Source organism: Oncorhynchus nerka, linkage group LG22, assembly GCF_034236695.1.
Source record: "Oncorhynchus nerka isolate Pitt River linkage group LG22, Oner_Uvic_2.0, whole genome shotgun sequence".
Taxonomy (NCBI): Eukaryota; Metazoa; Chordata; class Actinopteri; order Salmoniformes; family Salmonidae; genus Oncorhynchus; species Oncorhynchus nerka.
The window spans coordinates 33,868,448-33,884,168 of record NC_088417.1 but is presented as its reverse complement, the minus strand read 5'-3'; the positions used below and the strand labels follow the sequence as shown (position 1 = coordinate 33,884,168).

The window sequence follows — 15,721 nt, the reverse complement described above, 5'->3', positions numbered from 1 at the left end:
AGCACTTATAGTGCAGTACAAGTATTCTGATGCAGATCACACTGTGCAGCTGCAACCTCCCCTGAACAGTCATCTATAACCAGGTATGTATTCAAGTGAGAAAAACAAGAGAGATACATTTCCAGGTGAAAGCAGGGAGGAAGGCTACGGGACAAACACGCTGTTTCAACATTCTCAGGAAAATAGATTAAGCAGAGAAAAAAACATTATCATAAACACACTTGAATGCTTTTTGAGATAAAGAGGGTAGAGTTTAGTGAGGCAGTGGGCAACCTCCCAAACTGAAGCCCCATGCACGGAGAGGAGAGTTGCGATGTGAGGAGAGGTGGGAAGGAGAGTAGGTGAGGAGCTGAAGAGAGGAGGTGAGGAAGGGAGGCTAAACAACCTCCCATTGAGATCATAACCCTGTGCACTGATTGATTTTTAGAACACTGTTAAAACCTCTCTGGGATAGGCGGGACGCAAATGTCTCACCTGGCCAATTGCCAGGCAAAATGCAGAGCGCCAAATAAAAAATCAATGCTATAAAATTCTAACTTTAATTAAATCACACATGTACAATACCAAATTAAAGTTACACTCGTTGTGAATCCAGCCAACATATCAGATTTCAAAAAGGCTTTTCGGCGACAGCATAAGAAGCTATTATCTGATGACTGCACAACAGTAAACAAAGAGACAATAGCGTATTTCAACCCTGCAGGCACCACACAAAAAGTAGAAATAAAATATAAATCATGCCTTACCTTTGATGAGCTTCTTTTGTTGGCACTCCAATATGTTCCATAAACATCACAAATGGTCCTTTTGTTCGATTAATTCCGTCGATATATATCCAAAATGTCAATTTATTTGGCGCGTTTGATCCAGAAAAAAACAGCTTCCAATTAGCACAACGTCACTACAAAATATCTCAAAAGTCACCTGTAAACTTTGCCAAAACATTACAAACTACTTTTGTAATACAACTTTAGGTATTTTTAAACGTTAATAATCGATCAAATTGAAGATGGGTCTATCTGTTTTCAATACTGGAGGATCACAAACTAACGCTACTTTTCAAGTCTTGCGCAACTCTCAAACAGTTAATATAATGTTACCCTGTTCCAAGATGGGCGTAGTTCTTCATTGCACAAAGGAATAACCTCAACCAAATTCCAAAGACTGGTGACATCCAGTGGAAGCGTTGGAACTGCAAACAAGTGCCTAAGAAATATCGTTTCTCAATGAGAACTCATTGAACAGACAGTGACCTCAATTGTTTTTTATTCTGAATGGTTAGTCCTCTGGGTTTTACCTGCTACATAAGTTCTGTTATACTCACAGACATGATTCAAACAGTTTTAGAAACTTCAGAGTGTTTTCTATCCAAATCTACTAATAATATGCATATCTTATATTCTTGGCATGAGTATCAGGAAGTTTTAATTGGGAACGCTATTTATCCAAAAGTAAAAATGCTGCCCCCTATCCCAAAGAGGTTATTAAGGCTTTACGGCGAAAGCATACCATGCGATTATGTTAGCTCAGCGCCGAGTCACGAAAAAACATACAGCCATTTTCCAGCCAAAGAGAGGAGTCACAAAAAGCAGAAATAGAGATAAAATGAATCACTAACCTTTGATGATCTTCATCGGATGGCACTCATAGGACTTCAAGTTACACAATACATGTATGTTTTGACCGATAAAGTTCATATTTATATCCAAAAATCTCAGTTTACATTGGTGCGGTATGTTCAGTAATGTTTTGCCTCCAAAACATCTGGTGATTTTGCAGAGAGCCACATTAATTTACAGAAATACTCATCATAAACGTTGATGAAAGATACAAGTGTTATACATAGGATTAAAGATAAACTTCTCCTTAATGCAACCACTGTGTCAGATTTCAAAAATGCTTTTCGGCGAAAGCACACCATGCGATACCCTCCATGTTGTGGAGTCAACAAAAGTCAGAAATAGCGTTATAAATATTCACTTACCTTTGATGATCTTCATCGGAATGCACTCCCAGGAATCCCAGTTCCACAATAAATGTTTGTTTTGTTCGATAAAGCCCATCTTTATGTCCAAATACCTCCTTTTTATTCACGCATTTAGTTCACTAATCCAAATGCACAAAGCGCGGGCACTAAGTCCAGATGAAAAGTCAAAAAGTTCCATTGAAGTTCATAGAAACATATCAAACGATGAATATAATCATCATTAGGATGTTTTTATCATCCTAATGATGATAACAACCGGACAATTCCGTTGTCATTAGAAAGGAAATGGAATGGAGCTCGTGCTCAAGGCCGCGCGCGATAAACAACTCCTAACTTTCAGCTGAGGCACTTACTGTGAGTGGTCTTGTTCTCTCCCCTTTCACAATAGAAGCCTGAAACATTTCAGAAAACTTTCTAAAGACTGTTGACATCTAGTGGAAACCTTAGGTGGTGCAATCTGACCCCATTTACACTGGATATTGGATAGGCAATCACTTATAAAACTACAAACCTCAGATTTCCCACTTTCTGATTGGACATTTCTCAGGTTTTCGCCTGCAATATGAGTTCTGTTATACTCACAGACATCATTCAAACAGTTTTAGAAACTTCAGAGTTTTTCCATCCAAATCTACTAACAATATGCATATCCTAGCTGGTGGGCCTGAGTAGCAGGCAGTTTACTCTGGGCATGCTTTTCATACGGATGTGAAAATACTGCCCCCTATCCCAAAGAAGTTAATCCCTGTTCAGTTCACCCTCATACATTGCTTGATGTAATTTTTTATGAGTCATGGAATTTAAAGGATAACTTAACAAAATGTCCCGACATCTTGAGTTTATTGTGTCTAGACGATACTAAAATAACTAGCTCAACAGCCATGTAGTCCTTTGATGATTCTCTTTCAATTTAATGTTCAAATGTTTTTCTCTCTCAGGTAATTCAAATCTTCAGTGCAAAGGACCAGGATCTGCCACAAAGTGGTCATAAGTTCTCCTTCAAACCATCAGAGAGGGACGTCAACAACAAGAACTTCACTATCCTAGACTTTGGAAGTGAGTTACAGTATCTTGACCAGGTTTCTGACACTGTGCCAGTGAGGAAGAAAAAGTAGTCATCATAGTGAAGAAGCATGATGACAGCATCTAACATATTTCTAGGTGATACAGTGAATCATTACATTTACATTACATTTAAGTCATTTAGCAGACGCTCTTATCCAGAGCGACTTACAAATTGGTGCATTCACCTTATGACCTCCAGTGGAACAGTAGTGCATCTAAATCTTTTCAGGGGGAGAGGGATTACTTTATCCTATCCTAGGTATTCCTACACCTGCTACAAGGTCACATCAGTCTCCTTTAGACATATGTCGTTATGAGCACTTGATAGATAGTGTTATCATATAACCCAAGAAAAGTACTGCATATTTGTATTAATTTTGTGCAGCAGCCATAGCCATCACCAATGGGAGTCAACTATCTAAAATATTCATAAAATTAGTACTGTTGTGTCAATTCTATATGATTTAGAATATGTTGTCATACAGTATATACTTAACAAAAATATAAATGCAACAACTTCAAAGATGAGTTACAGTTCATAGAAGGAAATCAGTCAATTGAAATACATTCATTAGGCCCAAATCTATTGATTTCACATGATTGGGCAGGGGTGTAGCCATGGGTGGGCCTGTGAGGGCATAGGCCCACCCACGTAGGAGCCAGGCACAGCCAATCAGAATACGTTTTTCCACACAAAAGGGCTTTATTACAGAACATTTCAGGGACCTTTTATTTCAGCTCATGAAACATGGAATCTAGACTTTACATGTTGCGTTTATATTTTTATTCAGTATAGTATGTTCTCAGAAATGTATCATGTCTCTTTCCAATGTGCAAATTGCAAAACACACCCTTTGAAGACAGGTGTGAGTATGACCCATTGCAGTATGAAGCTGTGGAAAGGAATGCATTTCTCAACCTTGAAGAGAGACCCGGCTTGAACCCCTGATCCAGATTTACCTTTTGGACACAGAGCATCACAGCTTTCGCCCTGCCGTCACTGTGCCAACAGACACAATCTCCAGATACAGGGATGAGATCTGATGCGCAGGGACAAGGCATTCAAAGCACCAAAGGCGAAGTCTAGCAAAGCAAGAGAAAATGGAAAAAACACAATCCGCATCCAAAATGGCACCCTATTCCCTTTATAGTGCACTATTCAAGTAGTACACTATAAAAGGAAAGGGTGCCATTTGGAACGAACCCATAATCTGTGCATAACATGTAAGGTGTGTTGAGACACCTTGACCCTTCTGTCAGGAAAAAGTCCCCGGCGTTGTCAGAGGAACAAACCAATCTTGACAGGGGTCAGACAGTCTAGCCACACTGGTCAGGTCTGGGGCTGGTCCAACCTGACACATTGCCCTGTTCGTGAGAAACCCTGTCCAGGTCTATTCCTCTGACCAACTTCACACCTGCTCCAGCACCACCCCAACACTACCTTACTTTCTTAGTACATGATTACCTTACCTGTCCATAGCAGGCTACATGGTTCCTTTATTCTTAATCATTGTTTAACCTTCCAGTTTCCTATAATTATGTCGGATGAATGAACACATAGAAACCACAAATGTTCCCCAGCACACTCTGTTGTAGTGGATAAGGGTGTACGGCTGCCATGTTGTCCCGGAGGCAGTTTAGACATTTTCAGAGTTGACTTGCTGTCTGAGGTAACATCAGGTCACCCTTGTTCAAGACAAGGGACAGTAAGGAACCAACTCACAACATTTCTGATGTAATTTCTAACAGGAATACTCAGGTTCAGTAAAAGCATTATCATTGTCTCATTGTATAGGCTAGTGTATCCCGAATAGTCATTTGTAGTTAAATTTGTTTCGTTCTGTTCCAGATAACACCGCGGGGATAGTGACTCTGCGGAGCGACTTCCGACGGCGTTCCCAGGAGATCTACTTCCTTCCTGTGGTGATCCAGGACAGCGGCTACCCCGTCCAAAGCAGTACGGGCATCCTGACAATCCGTGTGTGTGGCTGCGAGTCGGATGGATCGCTCCTCACCTGCAGTGCAGAGGCCATCTTCCTCCCAGTGGGGCTGAGTACAGGGGCCCTGATAGCCATACTCCTCTGCATTGTCATTCTTCTGGGTGAGTAATTTATTATTCCTCATTCACCCCTCCTAGTCATTGAATGTGTGATGGAGTTTATCCCTTTAAGGCCAACCCTGGGCATCAACCAACATTCACAAAAACACTAACATACTCACAAAGCAGTGCCATAACCACTAGACTAACCACCGCCATAGTCAGTATATTATCACTCTATTGGGTGAGTATTGAGTAATTTACCCTTGTGGTAGGTCCTACTCAGTTATGACCGTGGAATTTCTTATTGTATGGCTGAGTACTGGGGCTTTAATAGCTATTCTCCTGTGCATCGTCATTATACTGGGTGAGTAATTTACAGCTAGGGTACGTCATTTACAGCTAGGGTACGTCCTCCTAATCAGTAATGACTGTGTAACAGTTCAGCGTGTGTCCCTGTACGGCGACACAGGGCACAAACCCACATTAACTCTGTATAGTCCAAGTCCTGTCTAAGCAAGGGGAGGAGGGTTCAAAGCTAACATATTGAATTATTTTAATAAACCAATTAAGCAAATTTGAGCAGTCTTGATACAACATTTTGAACAGAAATGCAATGGTTCATTGAATCAGTCTAAAGCTTTGCACATACACTGCTGACATCTAGTGGCCAAAATCTAAATTGAGCCTAACCTGGAATAGTACATTATGGCCTTTCTTTTGTATTTCAAAGATGACAGGAGAAAATAATAATAATGTGCATGTTTTTTTTCTTTGTATTATCTTTTACCAGATCTAATATGTTATATTCTCCTACATTAAATTCACATTTCTACAATCTTCAAAGTGTTTCCTTTCAAATGGTATCAAGCATATGCATATACTTGTTCAGGTCCTGAGCTACAGGCAGTTAGATTTGAATATGTAATTTTAGTTGAAAATTTAAAAAAAGGGTTCGATCCACTCTGCCAGTGAAGCTAGAGGGCGCACAATTCAAATAAACAATTATAAAAATTATGGATATTAAACATTTAGGTACATACCAGTGTTTTATATCGGTTAAAAGCTTAAATACTTGTTAATATAACTGCATTGTCCAATTTACAGTAAGCTTTACAGCGAAAGCATGCCATGCAATTGTTTGAGGATGGCGCTCCACATAAAAATATTATCCACTGGCACAGGTTTCATAAATTCATAAATAGGGTTTAAATATTCACTTACTTTTTGAAAATTACAAGTTACAGCATGTAATGTCATTTTGTATATCCCAAAATGTCTGTTTAGTTGGCACCATTGATTTGAGTAATCCACTCATTCAACACGCAGAGAAAGGAATCCAAAAAGCTACCGCTAAACTTTGTTAAAACAAGTCAAAATACATTTCTATTTAATCGTCAGATACCCTAAAACGTGATTAAACTATAATATTTCATACGGAAAGACGTATGTTCAATAGGAAAATTATATTAGCAGGTGCATGTCCTCTTATAGCGGTCGCATACACGAAATTCCAAGTCGGTGTCCCTGTATCAAAACTCATTATTCTTCCTCATTTTGGAACAAACAAGCCTGAAACCTTGAACAAATTACATACAGGGATCTAGATTTACTCTTTCCCCCATACGTTCCATTGGAAGAGCATGGGATTTCAAAAACAGAATTCCGGTTGGTTTTCCTTTGGATTTTCAACTACCATATCTATTGTCTTATAGTCTCCTACATTATTTTAACATTTCTACAGACTTCCGAGTGTTTTCTTTCCAATGGTACCAATTATATGCATTTCGTGGCTTCAGGGCCTCAGCAACAGGCAGTTTACTTTGGGCACATCAGTCAGGCGGAAATGGAGAAAAATAGACTCTAGAAAAATAGACCCAAGACCCAAGATTTATTACGAAGTTTAAGATGGTATTACCAAGGATAATTTAGCTATTTTAATTTTAACCCCCCTTAACAACAGTCATCTCAGATTTTCAAAATATGCGTTACAGCCAACGCTAGACAAGCATTTGTGTAAGTTTATCATGGCATAATGCTATGCTAGGCTCTGCTGGCAGCAGGCAACATTTTCACGAAAATAAGAAAAGCAACCAAATTAAATAATTTACCTTTTAAGAACTTCAGATGCTTTCACTCAGGAGACTCCCAGTTAGATAGAAAAAAGTCTCTGAATGTTATGTGGCCAAGCCAGAGCCAAGACTAGAATCCAAGCGAACATATCTGGAGAGACCTGAAAATAGTTCTGCAGCGACTCTCCCCATTCAACCTGACAGAGCTTGAGAGGATCTACAGAGAAGAATGAGATTAACTCCCCAAATACAGGTGTGCGAAGCTTGTAGTGTCATACCCAAGAAGACTCTTGGATGTAATCGCGGTCAAAGGTGCTCCAACAAAGTACTGAGTAAAGGGTGCAATAAATCCAAGTAGCAGATTGGATAGGTTTCAAAAAATGTATGTTATTTAAATTTTGGAAGCAAGATTAATTAATCAATTAATGTACAAACAGTTAAAACAATCAACCTCCAATAGAGTATGCTGGGAAATATAATCATGATAGTCATGCTTTTGGTTTGACACTGGTTATTAACACCAACACTGGGCTGCTTTTACACCAATGAGTGTTAATTTGAGACTTACAGAGTTAAACTAACACCTGAATCAACGCTAGAAATGTTACACTGAAAAATATACACTTAGCCAATTTGGTGTAGTAGCGAGAAAGCCAGAGAGGGGAAATAAATATCACTTTGTGATATTGTGTGATGGTCGGCTATTAAAACTGGTTCATTTTTTACAGTGTACAGTAGGTCAAGTATGGCCATGACCCATACAGAATAATCAAAAGAATTTCATCTTTAGCCATAAAATTATTATTTTTCTCCCTCCACCCAGACTCCACTACAGAGCATACGATCAGGAAAAACTAAAGGGATCAATTTGCAAACCAATGATGAAGTACCTAATTGGTTATGGTTAGATGCTAAGATTAAGGGCAGGGTTAAGGTTAAGGTCATGGTAATGGTTAGAGTTAGAGTTATGTGTTGGCATGCCAGTCACGTCCATTTAGTCACACGTATAATTAACTGAATGTGATTAAGTATCATTTCACTAAATGTCGGAGGCTCACATGTGAAAGTATCTGCAAATGCCTTGTGGATGGCTTCCTTCAAGGCCACCCAGTCTTACTGAACATCGGTTGTATTGCAATCAGGGTTGCATTCAGGGAGGTTTCGTTTCAGATGGACAGGACAGAGTCATTTAGCTCTTCTGCTTGTTGTTTGTAGATGTTGTATTTCTGTGTAGGGGTTATGGGTTGCTTTCTTTGCTTGGGGGCCAGTCTGATGGCCATCACAGATTTGATTAGGCGGTGGTCTGTCCAGCAGACTTCAGTACCTCTAATGGCATGGGTGATGTTTACATCTCTGAGGTCTTGTGATCTTACAATGACGTAATCTATAAGATGCTATTGTTTTGAGCGAGGGTGCTGTCATCTTTCTTTCTTTTCCTTATGCCGTGCTTGCTTTGCTTTGCTTTGCTTTGCTTTGGTCTGCTCTGCCTTGCATTGCTCTGCCTTGTGTTGCTCGGCTCTGCATGCTACTTCAGGGAGTGATGCTCCTGGCCCAAGCTCAGCTAGCTCACGCTGACAGCACCCGGGTTACAGGATTAGGTGTATATTGAATTGCAATCAAATAGGCTGTAATTACAAATAGTACATTAATTATTTGATCTACAGACTAAGGTGTAGGAGGAGACATAGGACCACCCGGGACCTGGATATCAAGACAACGATCCAAATGTCATATCATTGCATATCATTGCTTACAATTATGCTATGTGTAACCTGCATTAACTCAGTTTCCTTGTGGTTAGATTATCCACTCTGAGGTTGGAAGGTTGCTAGTTTGACCTCTGGCCAAGTTATACCAAAGACTGTAAAAACTGTACCTGATGCTTCTCTGCTTGGCACTCAGCAATAAGGAGATATATTAGTTTCCTGTCCAGGTGGTGTACTTGTACATCAAGCTGCCTCACGCTACAGAAAAAATAGATAAGCTCCTCCTCCTATAAGCCGTTCCAGCTCGCTCATGCAAGGCTACTTACTTTACTAAGGGCTCGATTCAATCAGATCCTCTTCAGCCAATTTCCGCATAGCAGTTGTTTTGACAGTGTCAGGGGTGGAACTGCGTTAGAGCTGTCACAAGTGGCTCCCGGCATTATACCTAAAGCCGACATTGCCATTGGCTCCATGGAGCTGCATTTACAGAAATACCATGCAGCCTTGTTTACAAGTTCTAACACTGGAATGAGAGATGTAAATCTACACTTCCATTAGGATGATATAAATCCTCATTATGTTGTTTAATGATTTTCAATTTCAGCGTAATTATTTCTATATAGCCTACATTTTCTCGCTCTGAACTTCTACAGGAGTGGGGCGGGTGTGGCTTCGTGTCAATGATTGCAAGAGCAGCTGCTCACCAATTTGAGGGCTCCATCTCCGACACAGCCAAAACATCCGCTACGCTGGGGTCTGCTATCGCCAGTAAACGCTTGATATGATTGAAACTAGGCCTTAATCTACTTGCTTGTACATAACTTAAAAAGGTCTGAAGTACACAAGTCTTTTCCATCAACCTATGCCTCAGATCACACAGGACACTCAGAGGCAATCCAACCTTGAACTGACTCAAAATGCTGAATATCACTGTTCCAGGCAACATTATAAAGTACTAGATGTATCACTGTTCTCATTGTTAAAGTGTACGTTTATGTATCAGCTTCATATCAACCAAGTGTGTTATGATGCATGCATACGTAATTCAAGATGGTTTTGATCACGCGGACATGGAAATGTTCCAGGCATCCTCAGAGAATGACAAGGATTTATACGTTGACTCGGTAAGTGAGTTTATAAGGAAGTGCATTGGAGATGTTGTATACCCTGTGACTCTGAAAAACTACCATAACCAGAAACCGTTGATAGATGGCGGCATTCATGCAAAATTGAAAGCGCAAACCACTGCATTTAACCATGGAAAGATGACTGGGAATATGGTCAGATATAAATAGTGTAGTTATTCCCCCCACAAGGCAATCAAATAAGTGAAATGTAGGTATAGGGACAAAGTAGAGCCTCAATTCAATGGCACAGACACGAGACGTATCTGGCAGGGTCTACAGGCAATTACGGACTAAAAATAGAAAACCAGCCACGTCACAGACACCAATGTCTTTTTTCCAGACAAACTTAAACGCCTTCTTTGACTGCTTTGAGGATAATACAGTGCCACCGACGCGGCCCGCTACCACGGACTGAGGGCCCCCTTTCCTTCTCCGTGGCTGACGTGAGTAAGACATTTAAACATGTTAAACCTCGCAAGGCTGCTGGCCCAGACGGCATCCCTAGCCGCGTCCTCAGAGAATCTGCAGACCAGCTGGCTGGTGTGTTTACGGACATATTCAATCATTCCCTATTCCAGTCTGCTGTCCCCACATGCTTCAAGATGGATACCACTCTTCCTGTACCCAAGAAGGAAAGATAATTGAAATAAATGACTATCGGCCCCATAGCATTCAATTCTGTCATCATGAAGTGCTTTGAGAGACTAGTCAATGATCATATCATCTCCTCCTTACCTGCCACCCTAGACCCACTTCAATTTGCATACCACCCCAACATGTCCACAGACAATCGCCATCACACTGCACACTGCCCTATCCCATCTGGAGAGGAATACCTATGTAACAATGCTGTTCTATTGACTACAGCTCAGCATTCAACACCTTAGTACTCTCCAAGATCATCATTAATCTCGAGGTCCTGGGTCTCAACCCCGCCCTGTGCAATTGATTCCTGGACTTCTGATGGGCCGCACTCAGGTGGTGAAGGTAGGCAACAACATCTCCACTTCGCTGATCCTCAACACTGGGGCCCTACAAGGGTGCGTGCTCAGCCCCTTCCTGTTCACCAGTGACTACGCGGCCATGCACGCCTCCAACTCAATCATCACGTTTGCAAACGACACAACAGTAGTGGGCTTGATTACCAACAACAATGAGACAGCATACAGGGTTAGAGGGCACTCAGAGTGTGGTGTCAGGAAAACAAGCTCTCACTCGACATCAACAAAAACAAAGGAGATGCTGAAGAAATGTGGCTTGTTACCTAAAACCCTGATAAACTTTTACAGATGCACCATCTTGTCAGGCTCTATTACCGCCTGGTACGGCAACTGCACCGCCCACAACCGCAAGGCTCTCCAGAGGGTGGTGCGGTCTGTGATACGCATCACCGGGGGCAAACTACCTGCCCTCTGGGATACCTACAGCACCCAATCTCACAGGAAGGCCAAAAAGATCATCATGGACAATAACCACCCGAGCCACTGCCTGTTCACCCAGCTACCATCCACAAGGCGAGCTCAGTACAGGTACATCAAAGTTCGGACCGAGCGACTGTTAAACAGCCATCACTAACACAGAGAGGCTGATGCCTAAATAAAGACTCAAATCATTGGCCACTTTAATATATGGATCACTTGTCACTTTAAATATTGCCAATTTAATAATGATTACATATGTTACATTAATCATCTCATATGTATATACTATATCTTATACCTTCTATTGCATATTGCCTATGCCGCTCGGTCATCGCCCATCCATATATTTATATGTACATATTCTTATTCCATCCTTTTAGATTTGTGTGTATTAGGTAGTTGTTGTGGAATTTTTATATTACTTGTTAGATGTTAGTGCACTGTCGGAACTAGAAGCACAAGCATTTCGCTACACTCGCATTGACATCTGCTATCCATGTGTATGTGACCAATAAAGGTTTATTTGATAATGTCAATATAATCTTGAGATTCAGAAAGCATAATTTGCTATTTGCCGCTAGTGCTAGTAGCCACATCATTTAATACTATGCCCTTGCATCTAAGATGTGCATGTACCCAGGATAATTCTGTATTAATGTGTTAGTTGGACCACACCATGACGTCAAGTCTCCACGATCTCAACTTTTTAGAAATTACACGTCCACAAAGATAATGGGGTTTAGAGATTGTTCAACTAGTGTTCTTTCATGAATTAGTCTAGCCAACTTCAATGAGTAATTTTTCATGTTGAGAGTGAGTCTTTGTTAGTATGAACATGGCTTTCTTCACCCACTTTGCTCTCTGTGAATGTAGAGTTAGTGTTGAAAGGGTTGACTACTTGGTGAGAGAACTGTTATCAGAGCTCAGAGTCAACATGCCCTGAGGCTATGGCTGGCATCGATGTTATTCCATCAAGTCACGCTGTCCCAGAGAAAGTGCCAGAGTGAATCACAACTTACAGGGATAACTCTCTTTTTGAAAGCCAGTTAGTTTTTGTGGTGGATATGTCAAGCTGACACAGTTGTTCCTTCCTGCGTGTAAATGATGGGGGAATCAAGCTGTCTGTCAAACTGGCTGGCATGAGGGCATGTCTGGCATTAGCGTTACCTCCCCAGACCATTATAATTAGACCACACCCAGCTACCACCCAAGAAAGAACTGTCCAAATAATAATGACCATGCATGTCAAACCTTAACCACTGGGGGGAGCTGACGCACTGTTTGACTAATATCGTAGAAGAGAAGGCAAAGGAGAAGGAAAAGAAGGGCAGTCAAGATTACAGCTCTCATGCTTTCTATTGTTTTTGTCAATTTTCAACCAATTTGTTTCTTCATTATAATTGAATAATTTCTATACATGTGTTGAACTGTGCATTTCTTTCCCTTGTGAATAGTCCAACTGAAGACCCATATAGGAAATGTACTGTATTTACCACAGCGAGGAGGAAAAAACAGTGGAATAATCTTTCATCCCCCTTACTTTACAAAATGAGTGTGGGAGATGTGTGTTCGATATTGGCAGCTCCAGTTAGAGGGAAATTGGAAGGATCTGTGGAGGTACATTCTTAAGAATACCACCCCATGCCGTGATCAGTGCTTGACTACAATGCAATGTCAGAAGACTATGTCATGTTTTTTGTCATGTCAGTACTCAGTACATAACGTCTGTTGCTAAGGAACAATATGTGTGGGAGATTTGGTAACTTCTTCATTGGCAAGTCACATGAATGCATACCAAGGAAATGTTTACCTTCTCAAGCCACCAAAAAAACCATAAACAGTGGATCATTACATTTCCCCAATGCAAGTTGCACTTTATATTATCTCACACTTTTCATCAACCACTAATGTGTCATCTATCATCTTTGATCTCTCTCCAATGCTGTATTAGCAACATTATATAGCACCATTTAGGCTTCCAATACCATTAAGAGTGATTCATAGTTTCATAAACCACTAATGCGTTATTTTCTCTGTGATCTCTCTCCAGTGATCGTGGTCATCTACGTAGGTCTGAGACGACAGAAGAAGAAGGAGACTCTGATGACATCCAAGGAGGACATCCGTGACAATGTAATCCACTACGACGATGAGGGAGGGGGCGAAGAGGACACCCACGCTTTCGACATGGGCACCCTCCGCAACCCCAAAGTCATTAAGGAGAACCTTCTGAAAGAGAACCGGGACCTTCTCCGACGGGATGTCAAACCCGACCCCAAAACCGGCAAAAAACGAACTCCTGTTTCCCAAGACAGTGAAGATATCCGTGACTTCATCAATCAGCGACTGAAGGAAAACGATGTGGACAACTCGGCCCCACCCTATGACTCTCTAGCTACCTATGCCTATGAGGGAGAGGGCTCTGTAGCAGAGTCGCTCAGCTCCATCGAGTCTCTGGTAGTAGATGCCGATGAGGACTATGATTACCTCAACAAATGGGGTCCTCGATTTAAGACTCTGGCGGGAATATTCGGAGAGCAGTCGCATACTCAAGCAGACACAACGACAACAACAACAACAGAAAACAGACATTGATGATGTTATTCACTTAGTAGACTCCAAAAGTGGACATGAAATGGCATTCTTAACAAAATGTTTTTGTGTTTTTTTCTATTTCAGGGTTTTATTTTTTGCAAATCAATTTGTTGAATTTTTTTCTTTCTATCGTCAATCGCAATATGTTTAAATGGAGGATAGATAGCGAGATGAAAAAGACAGCCTTTGAATTACATTTATATTGAATATTGTTTTTTGTCTTATTTATTCTTCTTTATGTCTTCACTTCTAGGGGGAATAAAGACAGAAAACACAGAAAATGCAAGCATTTTCTTCTTTGACATCCTTAAAAGTGCCTCAAAATAATTGTTTTCAGATTTTTTTATTCACTGCACATACTGTATCCTTCTCTCTCTCTCTCTCTCTCTCTCTCTAAGACACTGGCATAAAACTGGTCATGCAAGCATAGGCTGACTGGCAGACAGAGGCATGTCGTTTTGAGACTACTCTCAGTTGGACAAGTTATGAGACAATTATGTGGCCCAAGTTTGGCCAAAGATATTTTGAATGTTATTTATTATTATTATTTATTTATTGTCTGGGTGTTTTTGTTTTTGTTGGTTTCCTTTGTTAACGTATTTATCTATTTATGTCTTAACCATATACATATTTTTGATTTTTGAAGACACTTGAGGATTTTCTAATTATTCCATGACCCACACGAAAATTGACATTTCAGTCAGGTGAGTCAGGTGTATAAACTTGTACTTGTTGTTAAAATTAATTTAGGGCTAATCAAGATAATGCAGTTCAGCCAATGTAATAAATACTGTTTTCATAAATAAACACCACTGATAAACAACCATGTTTATTTTATTTTAATGTTGGGAAAGAACACTCAATCTGGTTTGGCTATGTGTGAAAAATGTAATATTATTTTTATCCAGAAAACAGGATACCAGTTTTGATAGAATAAAGACCCTATAGCCTCAATCTACTGAAATGCTGTCCATGGCCAATGTGAGCTGATTTAATGTCTATGACTTCTGGTGACAATATTGTCAAAGGGGAGCGGTATGGATGAGATGGATGGAAATGGGAACAGGCACCATCTAAACAGCTTTATACTCCGAGGCCAGAGACTGAAGTGGTAACTGTGTGGTCTTTGTTTATTTAAGTGATAATGCCCGAGAAGCTGGTGTTTTGTAGGATGGCTTGGGTGTTGTTAGGCCCAAGACGAAGTCCTCCAAACATCGGCTTCGAGGGCATAATCACATTTATACAACGGGTTAGCAACATATTTAAATAATGATTGACATATTTTCATTAAAAAATATATATTTAGATGACTTTATCCATACTATTTCATCCTTCTACAAGCTATAGTCCCGACACAAATCTAGGATTGCTGCCCTAGCCAGCTGGTTGTTTGTTCTATCAGTTGCCAGAGACACGACCCAGTCTTTCAGTCTTTTTGTTATTTTTCTATGGGCGCGACCGGCTGGCAAAGTTCTTATCCCTTGTTTGCTAGCTAGCCAACTACAGCTAACTTACAGTCATGTCAAACCGTGCAGCTAGAATAACAACAGCAGCTGCACTTGTAGTTGTTTAAGCAGTTTTCTAGTGACGTTTATTTGGATACATCCATAAAAATAAGCTAATCAGGCACAATTTTGCCTAGCATAGTAAATGTGCTCTCTCGTCAGAGGAGCTAGCCAACAGCACTGCTAACACAATTACTTCAAACTG

At 40.5% G+C, this 15,721-nt stretch overlaps 1 protein-coding gene across 1 annotated transcript in view; it reads left to right on the top strand.

The window, feature by feature from the left end:
- The window catches only part of LOC115105116 (cadherin-12-like), a 198,730-nt gene extending 183,920 nt beyond the window's left edge, over positions 1-14,810 (top strand). The window contains exons 10-12 of the mRNA XM_029626751.2: positions 2,926-3,043; positions 4,902-5,153; positions 13,467-14,810. Coding sequence (XP_029482611.1) covers positions 2,926-3,043; positions 4,902-5,153; positions 13,467-14,011 — 915 coding nt within the window. The 3' untranslated portion in view covers positions 14,012-14,810. The remainder of the gene's footprint in view (positions 1-2,925; positions 3,044-4,901; positions 5,154-13,466) is intronic.
- Positions 14,811-15,721: the final 911 nt, after the last annotated feature.